We start from the raw sequence: 15,573 nt of genomic DNA, 5'->3' as shown, positions 1-15,573 counted from the left end.
TATAAATCATAAACTGTTTATGATTGAGGTCTGTTGAAATCTATAATAGTTGTAGATTTGTCAATTTCCCTCATAATTGTCAGTTTTAACTTTATATATTTCAAAGCAATATTATAAGTGGTTACAAGCTTATGATTCTCTTGGATCCTAAATTCTCTTAATTATTTTGTTATTATCTTGTTTTAGGATGATTGCTGACGGATGTTAAGCCTACTGTTGACTTTTATCTCCAGATTTTGTTCTTTTTTTTTTTTTAAACCACATCCTAGTTTTTGTCAATTTTCTTCATAAGTAAAAATATTCTCTTATTGTGTGTCTATTCCACTTCACTTTGTGTTTAGGTATTTACACCTCTAGCTCATTCATTACATTCTGCTGTAGAACAGTGATTGTCAACTTTTTTCAGCATAAGGACCTTCAAATAATAATGGTGAGACTTTTTATTATTAGTTGATTAAGAATGTATAAGAATGAAAGTCACAATGAATTTGTAATGTTTTAAAATAGATTTTTATTTTATTCATCACGACAGCATCAACATACATTTGAAAACTACTAGTATCTGTAAGACACACTTGCTTATATGTTTATCTGTTTCTGCTGTAACCGCAGCATGAGATGGAGGAAGGACCAGGGGAGCTGATAGACCTGTAGGTAGCAGAGTTCTTGATTGAAACTTGCAGGATCAGAATCTCTTCTCCCTTCACAGATGCTAGATTTGAACAAGGGGTAAAAGAAGGTGGGGAGAAAGACTAGGACTAGTCATTCAGGCTTTAAAGGATTCAAAGGTTGTGACTCATACTCTGCCTTTCAAATAAGCTGCCACCAAGACTTGAGGAGGATGTAGCTTGGGCAGCAGTGACACTTCGAACCTTCCCATCCCCGACATGCTGCTTCCCTTTCAGTTATCTCTGGGCTCTGGCAGAATCCTGTTTTGTTTGAAGGGAAGTTGAAACTGGCTACATACCCTCCTAATCTCATCTGAAATAAAAGAATTTAGTGAGCCTTTGATGTTTATGTGTGTTTTAGCTTTGTTATCTCAATGTACATGTTCTGGCAAAAAGAGTGTGGTGTTGCTGTTAAAGGGTTTTGAATGTTTTCAGTATGACTCATTGTGGTTTTTAATTTTAGTTTTGGGTGTACACATGCAGTGTCCAGTACTGTCACTGAGTTAGGTCAGGGAAAGGAATAATTTGTGGATGAGGCCTGTAGGATCTTTAAATCTAGGAGCACAGGGTTGGAACAGCATGTTTTAGTGTTACCACACAGTATACACAGGGGTGAATTGGTGCTGGGCACTTGCTACTTGAACTAGATTAAAGTTTGTCATTGTACTCAGTGTTCCTAACTCCCTCCTAAAAACTGTAACTGCTTGTAGCCTTCACTCAGGTTTCTCAATGACTAATGGCCAAGACTCCTTGACCTTTCTCAAAATGGCAGTGCCAGGAGCAAAGCGTATTGGCTGGTACTGGGAAGCCACGGAATGACTCTGCGTTTTGCTATTTTAAAGTGAAATTAGTGCCAAATGGCTAGTATATAAAAGAATACTTTATTTTCACACATCTCCCTGAGTCTTTTGAAATCTTTACATATATTATCAGTTTTAAAATCATATGTATATGCACAGAAAGATACGAGGATGGAATGAGTTGATTATAGAGGCCATACTTCCTATTTGAGGGATACTAGAAAGACTGCATTATCAGTTGCTAATACCTGGAATTTCATTAGAGCTCATTCTTCAGGTTAACAGTTTAAATGCTTGAATACATAGCGAAGGGAGAATCTTTGAGTCATCAGCAGTCATTTTTACTGATCTGCGGTTAGGTTCTAAATGTGGGGAAGCAGAGTGAGGGCCTGCCCCTTACCCCCAACCCCTGGCCTCTCACCCAGGCCTTATATTTATGAAGGGCCTAGACTTCAATATTTTCTTCAAATGATATATGTAGTCATAGAGGAAGAGAGGGATTCTTAAAAGAAGATGTTTATCATGCAATTAAAATTATTCAATGTAAAGACTTAAATATACCACCATGTTTATGACCCTGTTTTGGCATTTCTTCATTTTTAAATATGGGCTTCTCAAACTTGGAAGTAATCTGGGCCTTTCTTGATCTCTCAGAGACCCTGCCCAGATAGGAAGGGAAGGAGAGTCTCAACATGGGTTAAGAAGACAGCAGGAATAGCCCGGCCAGTCGATTTTGCCTGCCAGATAAATTATGCCAGGGCCAGCCTGGTTGGAAATGGACATGCTGGGTGCCATGGCCACAGTGGCGGAAAGCCTCACCCACCAGCTGACTGTGTTCTTTCTTCCTCCCACCTGTTTCCTTCCTATCTACCAAGTGTTGTCTGTGCTTTTTGTGATCGGATATGCTTGTGGTCTGACCAGCTCTCTCGAAAGGACAGGTCCCAGGATGTAAACACCTGCTTCCTTGAATGTGCTCCAGGGTAATCTGACTTCCATGATGTCAGATTTTCAGGTGTTCTGCTCCATAGCACTGCAGTCTTTAGTAAGCAGAATGCATTTTTTGTGACAGTGTTTATAACCTAAACGGCTATACTGTCTAAGGTCAGGTTTTATTAAAACAGTGAATTTGGTATGGGGTAGTTTCCACCACCCCCCTCCAACATGTTTTTTGGGGGTGGGGTGAAAGTTTAACTTGTTGAATGTTTTAGAGAGCTTTTTGATTTAAAGTTATGCAGCAGTATATGTCTAAATAGGCCCATCAGATTCTCTCCTTTAAGGAGGCGTACCTTGCTTCATTGCACTTAACTTTATTGTGCTTTGCAGATACTGCATTTTTCACAAATTGAAGGTTTGTAGGAACCCTACATTGTCAGATGATGGTTAGCATTTTTTAGCAATAAAGTATTTTAAAATTAAGGTATATACATTGTTTTTCTTAGGCATGATGATATTGCATGCTTAATAGACTACAGCGGAGTGTAAACATAACTTTTATATATTTACAGTAGAGTGTAAACATAACTTTTATATGCATAACATTTATAGACTACAGTGGAGTATAGACATAGCTTTTATATGTGTTTATATGCACACAAAACATTTGTGTGTCTCACTTTATTGTGATATTTGCTTTATTTCTGTGGGCTGGAACCGAACCTTCAATATCTCCAAGGTCTGCCTGTATTATTTTGTCCAAAGCTGTCTCCCTTCCTCATCTAAATCAGTGAGCTGGGACACGATAACTGATTTTGACAGAAGCCGACTGAGATTGTTTGGCTTCAGGGTGAGGAAGTTACCTGTCCTTTGTGATAGTGAACTGCCCTTCCTAGTCAAACCAGGTCTATTGCAAATGCATGTTATTGTTCACAGAAAGGACTCTCGACTGTGTGCGTGCATGTGTGTGTTCGTGTGTGTGTGTGTGTGTGTGTGTGTGTGTGTGTGTGAGAGAGAGAGAGAGAGAGAGAGAGAGAGAGAGGTGGGGGGAGCGGAGAGAATGTTATTCCATTGGAAAAACAACTCAAAGAGATGCTGTGAGGAGAATCATCATTATAAGTAGTGCTGAACTTCTGAGGGCAGAAGCAGTGTCGTCTTCACCTTCTCTACCACAACTGGCCTAATCTCTTAGGTAAAAATGACTACTTCCACTTTTGTGTCCCCTCAGCATGTGCTGGGCATACTTTTAAATACTAATTTGTATTTGTTTATATGTATGTCTTGTCCTACCAAGGTGGTAACCCCTTAAAAGTAGGGACTTAAAGTCTAGGGAGTCCCCTGGTGGTCCAGTGGTTAGGACTTGGCACTTTCACTGCTGTGGGCCTGGGTTCAATCCCTGGTCAGGGAACTAAGATCCCCCAAGCTGTGCAGTGTGCCCCCCCGACCCCCACAAATTTAGTTCTAGGAATTGTGTAGCATGTAGTAGGTCCTCAGTATGTTAAATGAACAAATATATGAAAGAATTAAACTAAAGGAATTTAAGATTCTCACTTCTGGATGCAGTCTAGAAGAACCTTTAAAAATGTCTTGTGGCAGTGAATCTTTATAATCTCTAGATCTGTTTTCCTCTTATTTTTCTTAAATAAAAAATTCAGCATAAGTTAAAGCGTCTTGATTAGTGATAATTGAAATCACATGGAACTGAGTAGTTTGGAACCTTTCCATCTCTTAAGTTGTATGGGCTTATATCATGTGGTAATTCTGTGAAGAATGGATTAGAGGGTATGAGTGGGTCCTGTGAGGCTGTCATTGGTCCATTGATCTAAAGCATAAGAGCTTCCTATTAATTTAGGTTGAAGACTCAGAGGCAGAGAGAAGCCTTAAAATGTGCTAGTTGATTGATTTAAAGTAGCTGAATCAATATTATTAGTATATAGTCAAGATTTATAATTATTTAGGAAATGGACTTTATCCCTACTGTCATTCTCTAAAATGCTTTTTAAAAATTCAGATTTGTATTAAAAAGTAGAAGATTACTTTAAGAAGCCAGGCAGCTTGAATGTTTAAATAAAATCTCATTTTCCACAGACAAGACAGACTCCTTCCTGTTTCTGCCTACTGGTTAGTCATGGTGGGATTTGTTTGGCTTTATGAATGCCATTAAATTTTAATGTACAGATCAGATGTCTCATTGTAGGTAAAAGGAAAGGGCGTAGTGTCTGTTTTGGCCCTATCATTTTACCACACAAGGGAACCATTAGTGGAGAATCAAATTGATTCCTGTAAAGCTTTTCCATTTCATCTTTTTTTTTTTTTTCTTGTTTCCTTTCTCCATGATGGTTATTCCTTCCATTTATTTTTTGCTTTTTCCAAATTTGAAACACTTATGCAGTAACTGTATCCTTTCAAATAGGTGTAGTGTGATAGTTGCATTCTGTGGTGCTTATGTTTGTTTGCTATAATTTCATCAAGGTTCATGTTACCTGGAAATAAAATTAAGTTTGTGACATTTTAAAGTTAATGATTTCTATGGCCAGATGGTTTCATGATCTCCTGTACTTGGTGAAAATCCATTCATTCATTCAATAAATGTTTACTGAGCATTTATTATGTATCAAGGATTGTACTCTGTGAATATAGGATATATAGGGTCCTTGACCTTGCTGAACTTACACTCTTGTGGGAGATAGAGAAAACAAAACTGGGAGGGTTTATGTCTCATGGGAGCACATAAGAAAGGTACTTATAGATTTAGGATGGTTTCATGAAGGAACAGTCATTTAAAAATGGCACCTAGAAGAATAAGTAGGGGTTAGTCAAGCAAAAGAGGGGAGAGAGAGAGAGAGAGAGGGAGGGAGGGAGAGAGAGGGAGAGGGGGAGAGGTGTTTCAGCTAGAGGGAATGGCTGTAAAAAAATACCTTGAAGCAGGAGGCCAGTGCTCTTCAACTAGTGGTCTTCAATAAGTGGCTGACATCCTTAAAAGACTTTCGAAACACTTGAATATTTTTGAATACCTTGAATATTTTAAAGTTTTCATTTAAATATTTTTAAATCATAAGTTTAGTTGCAAAGCATGTGTTTTCTGCCATGTTGTGTGTTATATACACATCTTAAATATGTTTCCCTGTAAATTTAGCTCATTTAATTTGTGGAAAACATCTGCCACAGTCATTGGCAAAACCAGTTCTCATTGTCTAACTAGTCAGCCGAATCAGATTTACTTTTTTATAACTTTGTGTTTTAAAAAAGTTCTTGCTTTAGTCAGTCAATTATCTTTTAAAGATTTAAATAATAAGAAGAAATGTGTTTATATGTTGATGCACATATTTACCATTTTGTGCTCTTCATTTGTTTCTGTAAATCCAAACTTCTATCTGGTATAATTTTCTTTCTTCATGAAGGACTTCCTTTAACCTTTCTTATAGTTCAGATCTGCTGGGTGATGAATTCTTTTAACCTTTACATAGCTGAAAAAGTCTTTATTTTGCCTTAATTTTTGAAATATTTTCTTTGGGTCTACTCAAAGTTCTTTCAGTACTTTGCTCTACTGTTCTCTGGGTTGCATTGTTTCCAGTGAGAAGTCTGTTGTTACTCTTATCTTTGTTCCTCTGTAATATAAAGTGTCTCATTTTTCTCTGGCTGCTTTTAATATTTTCTCTTCATTATTGGTTTTAAGCAACTTCATTATGATGTACCTTGTTGTAATTCCCTTGATATTTTTTGTGCTTGGGTTTTACTGAGCTTTTTGGACTTGGGGCTTTATAGTTTTCATTAAATTTGTAAAAATTGTGGCCATTATTTCTTCAAATATTCTTTTCTGTCCCCTTTTCTGTCCTTTGGGGACTTCAATTGCACACATATTAGGCTGCTTGGAGTTGTGCCACAGCTCACTGATGCTCTGTTCATTTTCTTTTAAGTTTTGTTTTCTCCCATTTTAGATAATTTTCATTGCTAGCACTTCAGTTTCAATAATCTTCTTCATGCAATATCTTATCTGCTAGTAATCTATCCAGTGTATTTTTGTATCTCTAGTTGTTCTATTTCAGTATTTTTTATATCTTTCATTTATCTACTCAGTCTTTCCTTTAGCTTTTGAACATATAGAATACAGTTATAGTAACTATTTTAATGTTCTTGTCTACTAATTCTGTCATCTGTGTCATTTCTGGGTTGGTTTTGAATGATTGTTTTTTCCTCTTTGTTATGGGTGGTATTTTCATGCCTTTTTGTATGCCTGGTAAATTTCAATTGGATGCCAGTGTCATATTACTCTTGTAACAAACACAGTACAAATGTTTTATCTTACAATTCTGGAGGTCTGAAGCCCAGAATGAGTTAGCAGAGTTGTGTTCCTTCTGGAGATTCTAGGAATGGATCCATTTCTTTGCCTTTTCCAGCCACTAGAAGCTGTCCGAATTCCTTGGCTTATAGCCCGCATCACTCCAACCTCTGCTTCTGTTACATCTCTTTCTGGTTCTGTTGTCAAATTATAGTGAGGTAATACCTTCAATGTGCTGATAAAATAGTTGTCAACCAGAATTCTGTACTACTGAAGTAGTCTTTGAAGGATGAGGACAAAGTAGGCATTTTCAAACAAACCAAAATGGATATATTTTGTCACCAGCAGACTCTTACTAGAGGAAATGCTAAAGAATGTCCTTCAGACAATAGTCAGATGATTCCAGGTATAAGGCCTGAGATACAAGAGGGAATGATTAGCCAACATATTGGACAGTTTGTTGGTAAATATAAACAAACTTTGACTTATATAATAATGTAACGCCTAACAAGATTTAAAAGTTGAAAATAAAAGATACAGCATTTTGTACCTGAAAACAATAACATAAACATGAAACAAAACTTGAAAACAATAGCATAAAGGTCAGGAAAGGGATGATTGGGAATTAAGTATGTTAAGATCATTCTGTTGTTTGGGGAGGAAGTAAAATTATTGACTCATTTTATTTTATTTATTTATTTTAAAAATTAATTAATTTATTTTTGGCTGCGTTGGGTCTTCGTTGCTGTGCATGGGTTTTCTCTAGTTGCGGCGAGAGGACGCTACTCTTCGTTGCGGTGTGTAGGCTTCTCATTGTGGTGGCTTCTCTTGTTGTGGAGCACAGGCTCTAGGCGCGTGGGATTCAGTAGTTGTGGCACGTGAACTCTAGATTGTAGGCTCAGTAGTCATGGCACATGGGCTTAGTTGCTCCACGGCATGTGGGATCTTCCCGGACCAGGGCTCAAACCCGTGTCCCCTGCATTAACAGGCGGATTCTTAACCACTGTGCCACCAGCGAAGTCCTCATTGACTCATTTTAGATTGTTACCATGCCAAGTATGCATGCTAAACTATTTAATGAACCACAAAAGTAATAAAAAATAAAGTATATGACCTATAAAATAGTAAAGGGAATAAGAAAAATATAGAAAAAGACTCTCAATCCGCCCCCCCAAATATATCAATAATAATAAATTTAAATGAGCTAAGTTATTAAGTTAAAAGTTGCTAACCTGGATTAAAACTGTGTACTTATATGTATATATGTAGTTATAAAGACACATCTAAAATATAAGGATACTGAGAGTTAGAAAGTTATATACCAGTCAAATAAAATAGTCAAAGAAAGCTGGTTTACAATATTAATATCAGCAACAAACATTATTGGAGATATAGAGAGGTGTCACATAATGATAAATAGGTTCAGATTACAAGAAAGATATAATAATTGTAAATTTATATGTACCTAATAAGTTAGCCTCAATATATATAAAACAAAAACAGAGCTGCAAGGGGATATGGACAAATCTGTTGTTATGGTGCGAGATTTTATCATTCAGTAATTGATAGATAAAACAGACCAAAAAAATCAGCAAGGATATAGAAGATTTGAACAGCACAATTAACAAGCTTGAGCTAATAGAATATGTGAAATATTTCACCTAAAAATTAGAGCAAACTCATTCTTTTCAAGCACACAGAAAATTATACCCTTTAAAATTACTAATTGTATATTATATAAATTTCACCTCAAACTATATTGAAATCGATTTTGGTCTATCATATTGGTAAAGATACATAAGTCTGATTATACATTGAGTTGTTGAATCTGTGAGGAAACAGGTACTGTCATCCACTGTGGTGGGAGTGTAAATTGATAACTTCTGTGGATGGCGATATGGCAACATTTGTCAAAATTATTAATGTCCACGCCTATGACTCAGCAGTTCCATTTCTAGATAGTATCCTACAGACATATACATTTAAAAATGATTTTTATTGGGAATTCCCTGGTGGCCAAGTGGTTAGGACTTGGGGCTTTCCCTGCCGGGGCCCGGGTTCAATCCCTGGTTGGGAAACTAAGATCCCACAAGCTATGTAGCACGGCCAAAAAAAAAAAAAGACGTTTATTCAAGGTGATTCATTGCAGCAGGCTAATAAATTAGGGACTAGTTATGTAGCTGTATAAAACAATGAGGAGGCTCTTTGGGTACTTCTACTAGAACATCTCCAAGTTAAATTAAGTGAAAAAATCAGAATGCAGAGAGTATGCATAGTATGATCCTATTTGTGTAAAAAAAGTGGAAGCCTATGTTTTTGTTTCTTTGGGCATAAAGTGTCTTTATTTTGAAGAATACAGAGGAAACACATAACATTGGTTGCAAGTAGATGGAATTTGAATGCCTAGGAGATAGTGGAGGGAAGAAAAATTTTCACTGTATGCCTTAGGGTTTTATATATGTGTATATGTTTTTGTCATATGTATGGGTATATATATATATATATATATATATATATATATATATAAAATGTAATTTCAAATTAAATTTTAATTTTAATTTAAAAATTTAAAAGGAACAGAAAATAACCAGTCATCTAAGACTGATCAAAAGCCACATCAGTGAGGTCTTGCTCTTTGCTGATATTTATTATGTGCTGCCTTATGGCTCTGAAGTTTGTGAATTACCAAAGTATGCTTCTTGAGAGTTAGAATAGTGTTTTTTGCATCTTTATATACATACCTATAGTGTCCATAGCCCAATGCTTTTTATGTAGTTGAAATTGATATGTTGGTTTAATTCTATTTTTTAACAGTGCAAGACTGTGTTATACTTGTTGAGTTTTTATATTATTTCATTTGATATAACTCGCTGTGAAGTGGGCTTTTATTTGCATGGGACATTTTCTGTGTTTCCAAATAAGAATGTGTAATTTTGGCTAAATATTTTAACTTAAAGTAATTTGTTGCACGTAAGTTACTCAGTGATAACATAATGAATTGACTGAATATGAGGAAATGATCTGTTAGGTCCTTTTCAACTCTGTATAGAAGAATAATTGAATGAATGAATACATTTTAGTAGTACAAGAGGGTCAAGGAGAATACTTGCTTTATGCATTTCGGGTTCCTTTTTTAAATGACCTGTCCCGCCCCACCCCACCCCCAAAAAAAAGATACCTTTGGCTGATCAGGTCATCTGTGTTATTAAACTATATTATATTAAACTATTACTAACTGATTCAGTTATTAATGCCAGTGACATTTTAATTAACAGCATAGTTTTATAGGGTTGTTTTCAAACTGTCCAGTTTGTCAAACAAATCCATTTGGCTAGATGAAAGAAAAATTTATGCATTACCTCATACTTTTGCTTTGTGTTTCCTCCTATTTCTTTGGTTTGTCTGATTATTAAATTTCACTTAACACAGTGCTTTGGTATTTTATTTCCAGATGTTGAATCTGAAACTGTTGTCAGGGATATCAGTTCTTTGTGTAAGTGTCTTTTAATGGCAGTGTATATAGGGTGAACAGGAAGGAAACAAAGGAGTTACAGAGATATAGCAACCTAAAGTAAAAGGTCCAAAACTTTTTCTCATTATTTTTTGTTGCCAGGAAATAATGAAGAACCAGGGCTTAGCGCAGTGAATGAAAGAATGTGCTGCCCTTAATTGTAAATTTTAAAAGCTGGAAACTTAGGTTCTATTATAAATTGGTCTTGGCTATTTTCCATATAGGAAAAAAATGTGAATTTATGTCCATTTACATTCTTTGCATTTGCATGTGATATTCTTCTGCTTGGTTCTGCCAGTGAGTTAACTCCATGTTCCTCCCCACAGGGTGGAGAATGCTTGCACCAAGCTTGTCCAGGCAGCCCAGATGCTTCAGTCAGACCCTTACTCAGTGCCTGCTCGAGATTATCTAATTGATGGATCAAGGGGCATCCTCTCCGGCACATCAGACCTGCTCCTCACCTTCGACGAGGCTGAGGTAGGCAACCTGAGGCCCATGCAGACCTCTTCCAGACAAAAAGCCCAGCCTTAAAGATAATAATGGAGGATTGAGGATTGTTTAGGATGACAGAATGTTGACTAGCTATACATCTGAATTATTGTGTTTTCTACTTATCGTTTACTCAATTGACTGAATACTCTGAAATATATTTTCAGGTTCGTAAAATTATTAGAGTTTGCAAAGGAATTTTGGAATATCTTACAGTGGCAGAGGTGGTGGAAACTATGGAAGATTTGGTCACTTACACAAAGAATCTTGGACCAGGTTAGTCATATTCTACTTTTATAACAGAATTTTTTATGGATTGTCCATGTTTGATCAAGAGGAAAGGGGCACTCCTCCCTACTTTTTTTGTGGAAGATAGGTAATGATGCATTGAACTTTTAGTTGTCTCTACTCTGTTGATGGAGCTGACTCTGTGCTTCTACTGAAGAGATATCATTGTCTCTGAAAGCTGAATCTGCTTTCTACAGATCCTGGCCCTGTCTAATGAACTAAACTAGACATTGCAAATGTTGCTGGAGAATGTAGGAAATACTTTTCTATTACTGCAGTGCTTAAGGTCACCCTGAATCCTGACCTCTTCATTCCACATTATACAGCATTCCTTCACTATCTGCCAGCTGGCCTGTAGCTCTCTGTGACCTCTTAGCTTGCTAATTAGCCTGCCTACTATTATGGATTCATGCCCTTGCCCAAGGCTGCATAATATAATCAGACCTAGAAGGAGAGAAGAACTTCTGTGGCTAAATCTCTGATTGTGTAGTCATCTGAGAATTCAGTATTCAAAATACATGAACAGATACCAGCTTTTGGTGTTATAGACATACAACATGAACTTGAGGCTCCTTAAAGTATGAATGAGACCAATGACAAGACATATCAGATGTTTAATTTGTTAGTATTAAGAATCACATATTATCTTATAAAATTCTTTTGTCTTACATAAAGTGTATTTTCTTGAGGTTTCAGTGCAGTCATCCTGTAAACTTATGGTAGTTAAGAATTTCTCTGAGCTGTCATTGAAAATCGCTGGGAAATGGCTTTAGAGCAGTACCCTTTAAACTTTCTCCTAGCACTGTGAAGAAATTTTATTTCTTCAAATGAAATCTTATGCAGATGAACTGGGAGACTGGGATTGACATATATATACTACTATGTATAAAATAGATAACTAATGAGAACCTACTGTATAGCACAGGGAACTCGGTGCTCTCTGGTGACCTAAATGGGAAGAAAATCCAAAAAAGAGGAGATATGTGTATATGTATGGCTGATTCACTTTGCTGTACAGCAGAAACTTGACACAGCAGTGTAAAGCAACTCTACTCCAATTAAAAAATAAAATAAAATAGACAAGCAACAAGGATATATTGTATAGCAGGGAATTACAGCCATTACCTTGTAATAACTTTTAATGGAGTATAATCTGTAAAATACTGAATCACTATGCTGTATACCTGAAACTAATATTGTAAATCAGCTATACTTCAATAAAAAAATCTAATGAAATAATGAAAAAAAAATCTTTGCAGAATCCCAACATATAAAAGACAGAAATGGAGCTACTCTGGATGAAGCAGAGGCAGCCCCACCCTTTCCATCTCCCTTTGGGTGCCCCTTGACAATCTGTGAACCTGCGTAAGAAATTCTAAGAGCAGTTTGAAAACCAAAGTGTTAGAGAATCACATAGTACCCTTGAATAATAACCAAAGTAAACAAAACGTGCTAGCATGCTAACTCCAAAACACCAGATGCTTTCAAAGGCTGTCATCACCATAATTATTATTATTATTATTATTTTTTTAAAATTTATTGTATTTATTTATTTTTGGCTGCATTGCTGTGCGTGGGCTTTCTCTAGTTGCGGCGAGCGGGGCTACTCTTCATTGCGGTGGGCGGGCTTCTCACTGCAGTGGTTTCTCTTGTTGCGGAGCACGGGCTCTAGGCGCGCGGGCTTCAGTAGTTGTGGCACATGAGCTCCAGAGCGCAGGCTCAGTAGTTGTGGCACACGGGTTTAGTTGCTCCATGGCATGTGGGATCTTCCCAGACCAGGGATCGAGCCCATGTCCTCTGCATTGGCAGGCAGATTCTTAACCACTGCGCCACCAGGGAAGCCCCCATAATTATTTTTATTTGTTTCTAATTATAAAAGTGATACATCCTTATTTTGGATAAATTGGAAAGTACAGAAAAATTTAAAGATGAAAACAAAACACATTATTGTAATTCTTAAGATTTTTTTCAGCCGCTAGATTCTTAGCCCAGGCACACCTTGCTTCACTTTCTTGCGCTTCACACATACTGCGTTCTTACAAATTGAAGGTTTGTGGCAACCCTGTCTCAAGCAAGTCTATTGGTGCCATTTTTCCAACAGCATTTGTTCACTTCATGTCTCTGTGTCACATTTTGGTAATTCTCACAATATTTCAAAATTTTTTCATTATTATTATATTGTTATGGTGATCTGTGATCACTGATCTTTGATGTTACTACTGAAAAGATTATGATTCATTGAAGGCTTAGATGATAGTTGGCATTTTTTAGCAATAAAGTATTCTTAAATTAAGGTATGTACATTGTTTTTTTAGACATAGTGCTATTGCACACTTAGTAGACTACAGTATAGTGTAGATATAACTTTTATATGCACTGGGAAACCAAAACATGCCTGTGACTCGTTTTATTATGATATTCACTTTATTGCAGTGGTCTGGAACTGAATCCGCAGTATCTTTGAGGTGTGCCTGTACTAGGCTCACATGAGATTCTTATACACATAGGCTCAGTGGCTGGGTACATGGCATGAAAGCTGGTATGGTAACCAGGCAAAGTATTTTTCCCCCCACTTGTGAATTTTTTTTCAAATATATATTTACTAATTTCAACATTTAAAAAATATTTGTGCATGTATTTATGTCAGATGTGTGAAAATTATGTCACATTTAGGATTTATATTTAATAAATTGCTTTTAATGAGAAGAAGAAAGTTGCATTAATTTAGAACTGTCCTGAAAAATTCTATGTCATAAATGTTAGAGTTCGGTGATAGTATCTGTTGTTTAATGGCTTTTATGTTTGGACTTTCACAGTAATTCATAATGGATTTAGGCTCAGAAAGCCAGACTCTGGATTGTTCCACTGCTCACTCTGCACAATTTATTCCCTGTGCCCCAGGAATGACTAAGATGGCCAAGATGATTGATGAGAGGCAGCAGGAACTGACTCATCAGGAGCACCGAGTGATGTTGGTGAACTCAATGAACACCGTGAAGGAGTTGCTGCCAGTTCTCATTTCAGGTATTTTCTGTCTGTACTTTATTTTACAGGAAAAAACATGTTAACATGTTCTAAACTCTGATGTTTATTTTCTTTTGCTGTTTAGTTGCATGTCTTTCAGCCTGAATAAAAATGCAGCTGATTAGCTAAGAACCAGTATTTATCTTCTCTAATGCTCTCCTTCTCTTGCTCTTTGTTTGAAACTGCTCTCCTGTTGCCTCGTACTGTTCTCTTGAAGTTCTAACAGGCCCTTTTCTCCTCTAGAAACTCTAGTTTTGGATGTATGGATTTTGACACCTTTATTTGTACTCAGAAAAAACATTTAGGAGCTGGAATGGATATTATAGAGCACTGTATAGTAAGGAAGTGAACCCACAGCCCTTTCCTAGAAGATATTTAACTCTTCTCTATGTTAAAGAGCAGGTGGTGTACACCAACTAGGACCACGCTCCCATTGGGCAGAGCCCAGAAATGCGAACATGGTGGCTGATCTCTCAACTAGCAAAAGGGAGTTGCACTTATTGAGTGTCTAGTATGTACCAGACATCTCATGGTTTATGTAAATTATCTTAGTCAATTTGTGGGTTAGTTGGTTTAAGTCTCGGAAGGCAGCTTTATTTTCAGAATTTTATAATGCATGTCACTGTAATCCGCCAGCTACTGCCTTCCTGCTTTGTAATTTCAAGTAGTAGCTAAAATAGGAGATGTGAGTGTAAGAGTTCAGAAAGCCCTCACATGAACTAGAAAACAAAAATTTGTAAATAGCGCCTTATAATCTTCTCAAAAATATGTTTTTGAGACCAACTGGTCCATATGGCAGAAAGGTTGTTGGGAAGAATCTTTCTTTCTAATCTGGGTAACTCAATAAAGTGTTGATTAATCTTTGTTTTTATAATTTTAGTTAGTTTATAAGAAGATATTCTCTTCTCTAATGTTTCGTTATTATTTTCTTCTTCTTCACTTTTAGGGGTTAGATAGTCCCTGCTATATGTTAAGAGAAATCATGGAAGATAAACTCAACACTTTGGGATCTTCCACTAGGATTGGGTCAAGCAGCATACTTTGGTTACAGTTTTACTGACTGTTTTTATCTCGTCCCATTAGGTTTGTGTTTGATGGGGCCAGTGTTAGGGCTGGGATGATAGTTGATTTAGAAGGATAGTGGATATTTTGTGACTGTGGATCTTCAGTATATGTATGTTAAATTAGTTTTCTGATCATGATGTGGCAATGTTTTGTACCTTGAGCTTTCTTAACAGTGAAGGTTGCTGATACTGGAACTTTAATGGCAGACCTGCAGTGTTTGTTTTCATATTCTTTTTAAGACGTTAGAAGCCCAAAACATGTTCACAGTGTGGAACATCTTGTGTGAATATTGTAATACAGCAAGATTAAATTCCAAGCTTAGTTTCTGATCTTTTGTTTATTTTTACAGCTATGAAGATTTTTGTAACAACTAAAAACTCAAAAAACCAAGGAATTGAAGAAGCTTTGAAAAATCGTAATTTTACTGTAGAAAAGATGAGCGCTGAAATTAATGAGATCATTCGTGTATTACAACTCACTTCTTGGGACGAAGATGCCTGGGCCAGCAAGGTAAGT

The 15,573-nt window shown here is 36.5% G+C and overlaps 1 protein-coding gene and 2 long non-coding RNA genes across 4 annotated transcripts in view; 1 reads left to right on the top strand and 2 right to left on the bottom strand.

Annotated features, from left to right (window-relative positions):
• LOC309642871 overlaps positions 1–15,573 on the bottom strand; it is a 367,193-nt gene that overhangs the window by 125,550 nt on the left and 226,070 nt on the right. The window lies entirely within an intron of this gene.
• Positions 1–15,573, bottom strand: part of LOC309642866 — a 242,639-nt gene that overhangs the window by 47,901 nt on the left and 179,165 nt on the right. The window lies entirely within an intron of this gene.
• The window catches only part of VCL (vinculin), a 97,091-nt gene that overhangs the window by 41,356 nt on the left and 40,162 nt on the right, over positions 1–15,573 (top strand). For both annotated transcript variants that reach the window (XM_082424922.1, XM_082424921.1), the window contains exons 3-6: positions 10,518–10,668; positions 10,848–10,956; positions 13,870–13,992; positions 15,407–15,567. In XM_082424922.1, the coding sequence (XP_082281048.1) occupies positions 10,518–10,668; positions 10,848–10,956; positions 13,870–13,992; positions 15,407–15,567 (544 nt within the window). The remainder of the gene's footprint in view (positions 1–10,517; positions 10,669–10,847; positions 10,957–13,869; positions 13,993–15,406; positions 15,568–15,573) is intronic.

This window comes from Balaenoptera physalus (assembly GCF_965194825.1).
Source record: "Balaenoptera physalus genome assembly, chromosome: 14".
NCBI lineage: Eukaryota > Metazoa > Chordata > Mammalia > Artiodactyla > Balaenopteridae > Balaenoptera > Balaenoptera physalus.
The sequence above is the reverse complement of the archived record's forward strand: the minus strand, read 5'-3'. Positions and strand labels throughout refer to the sequence as shown.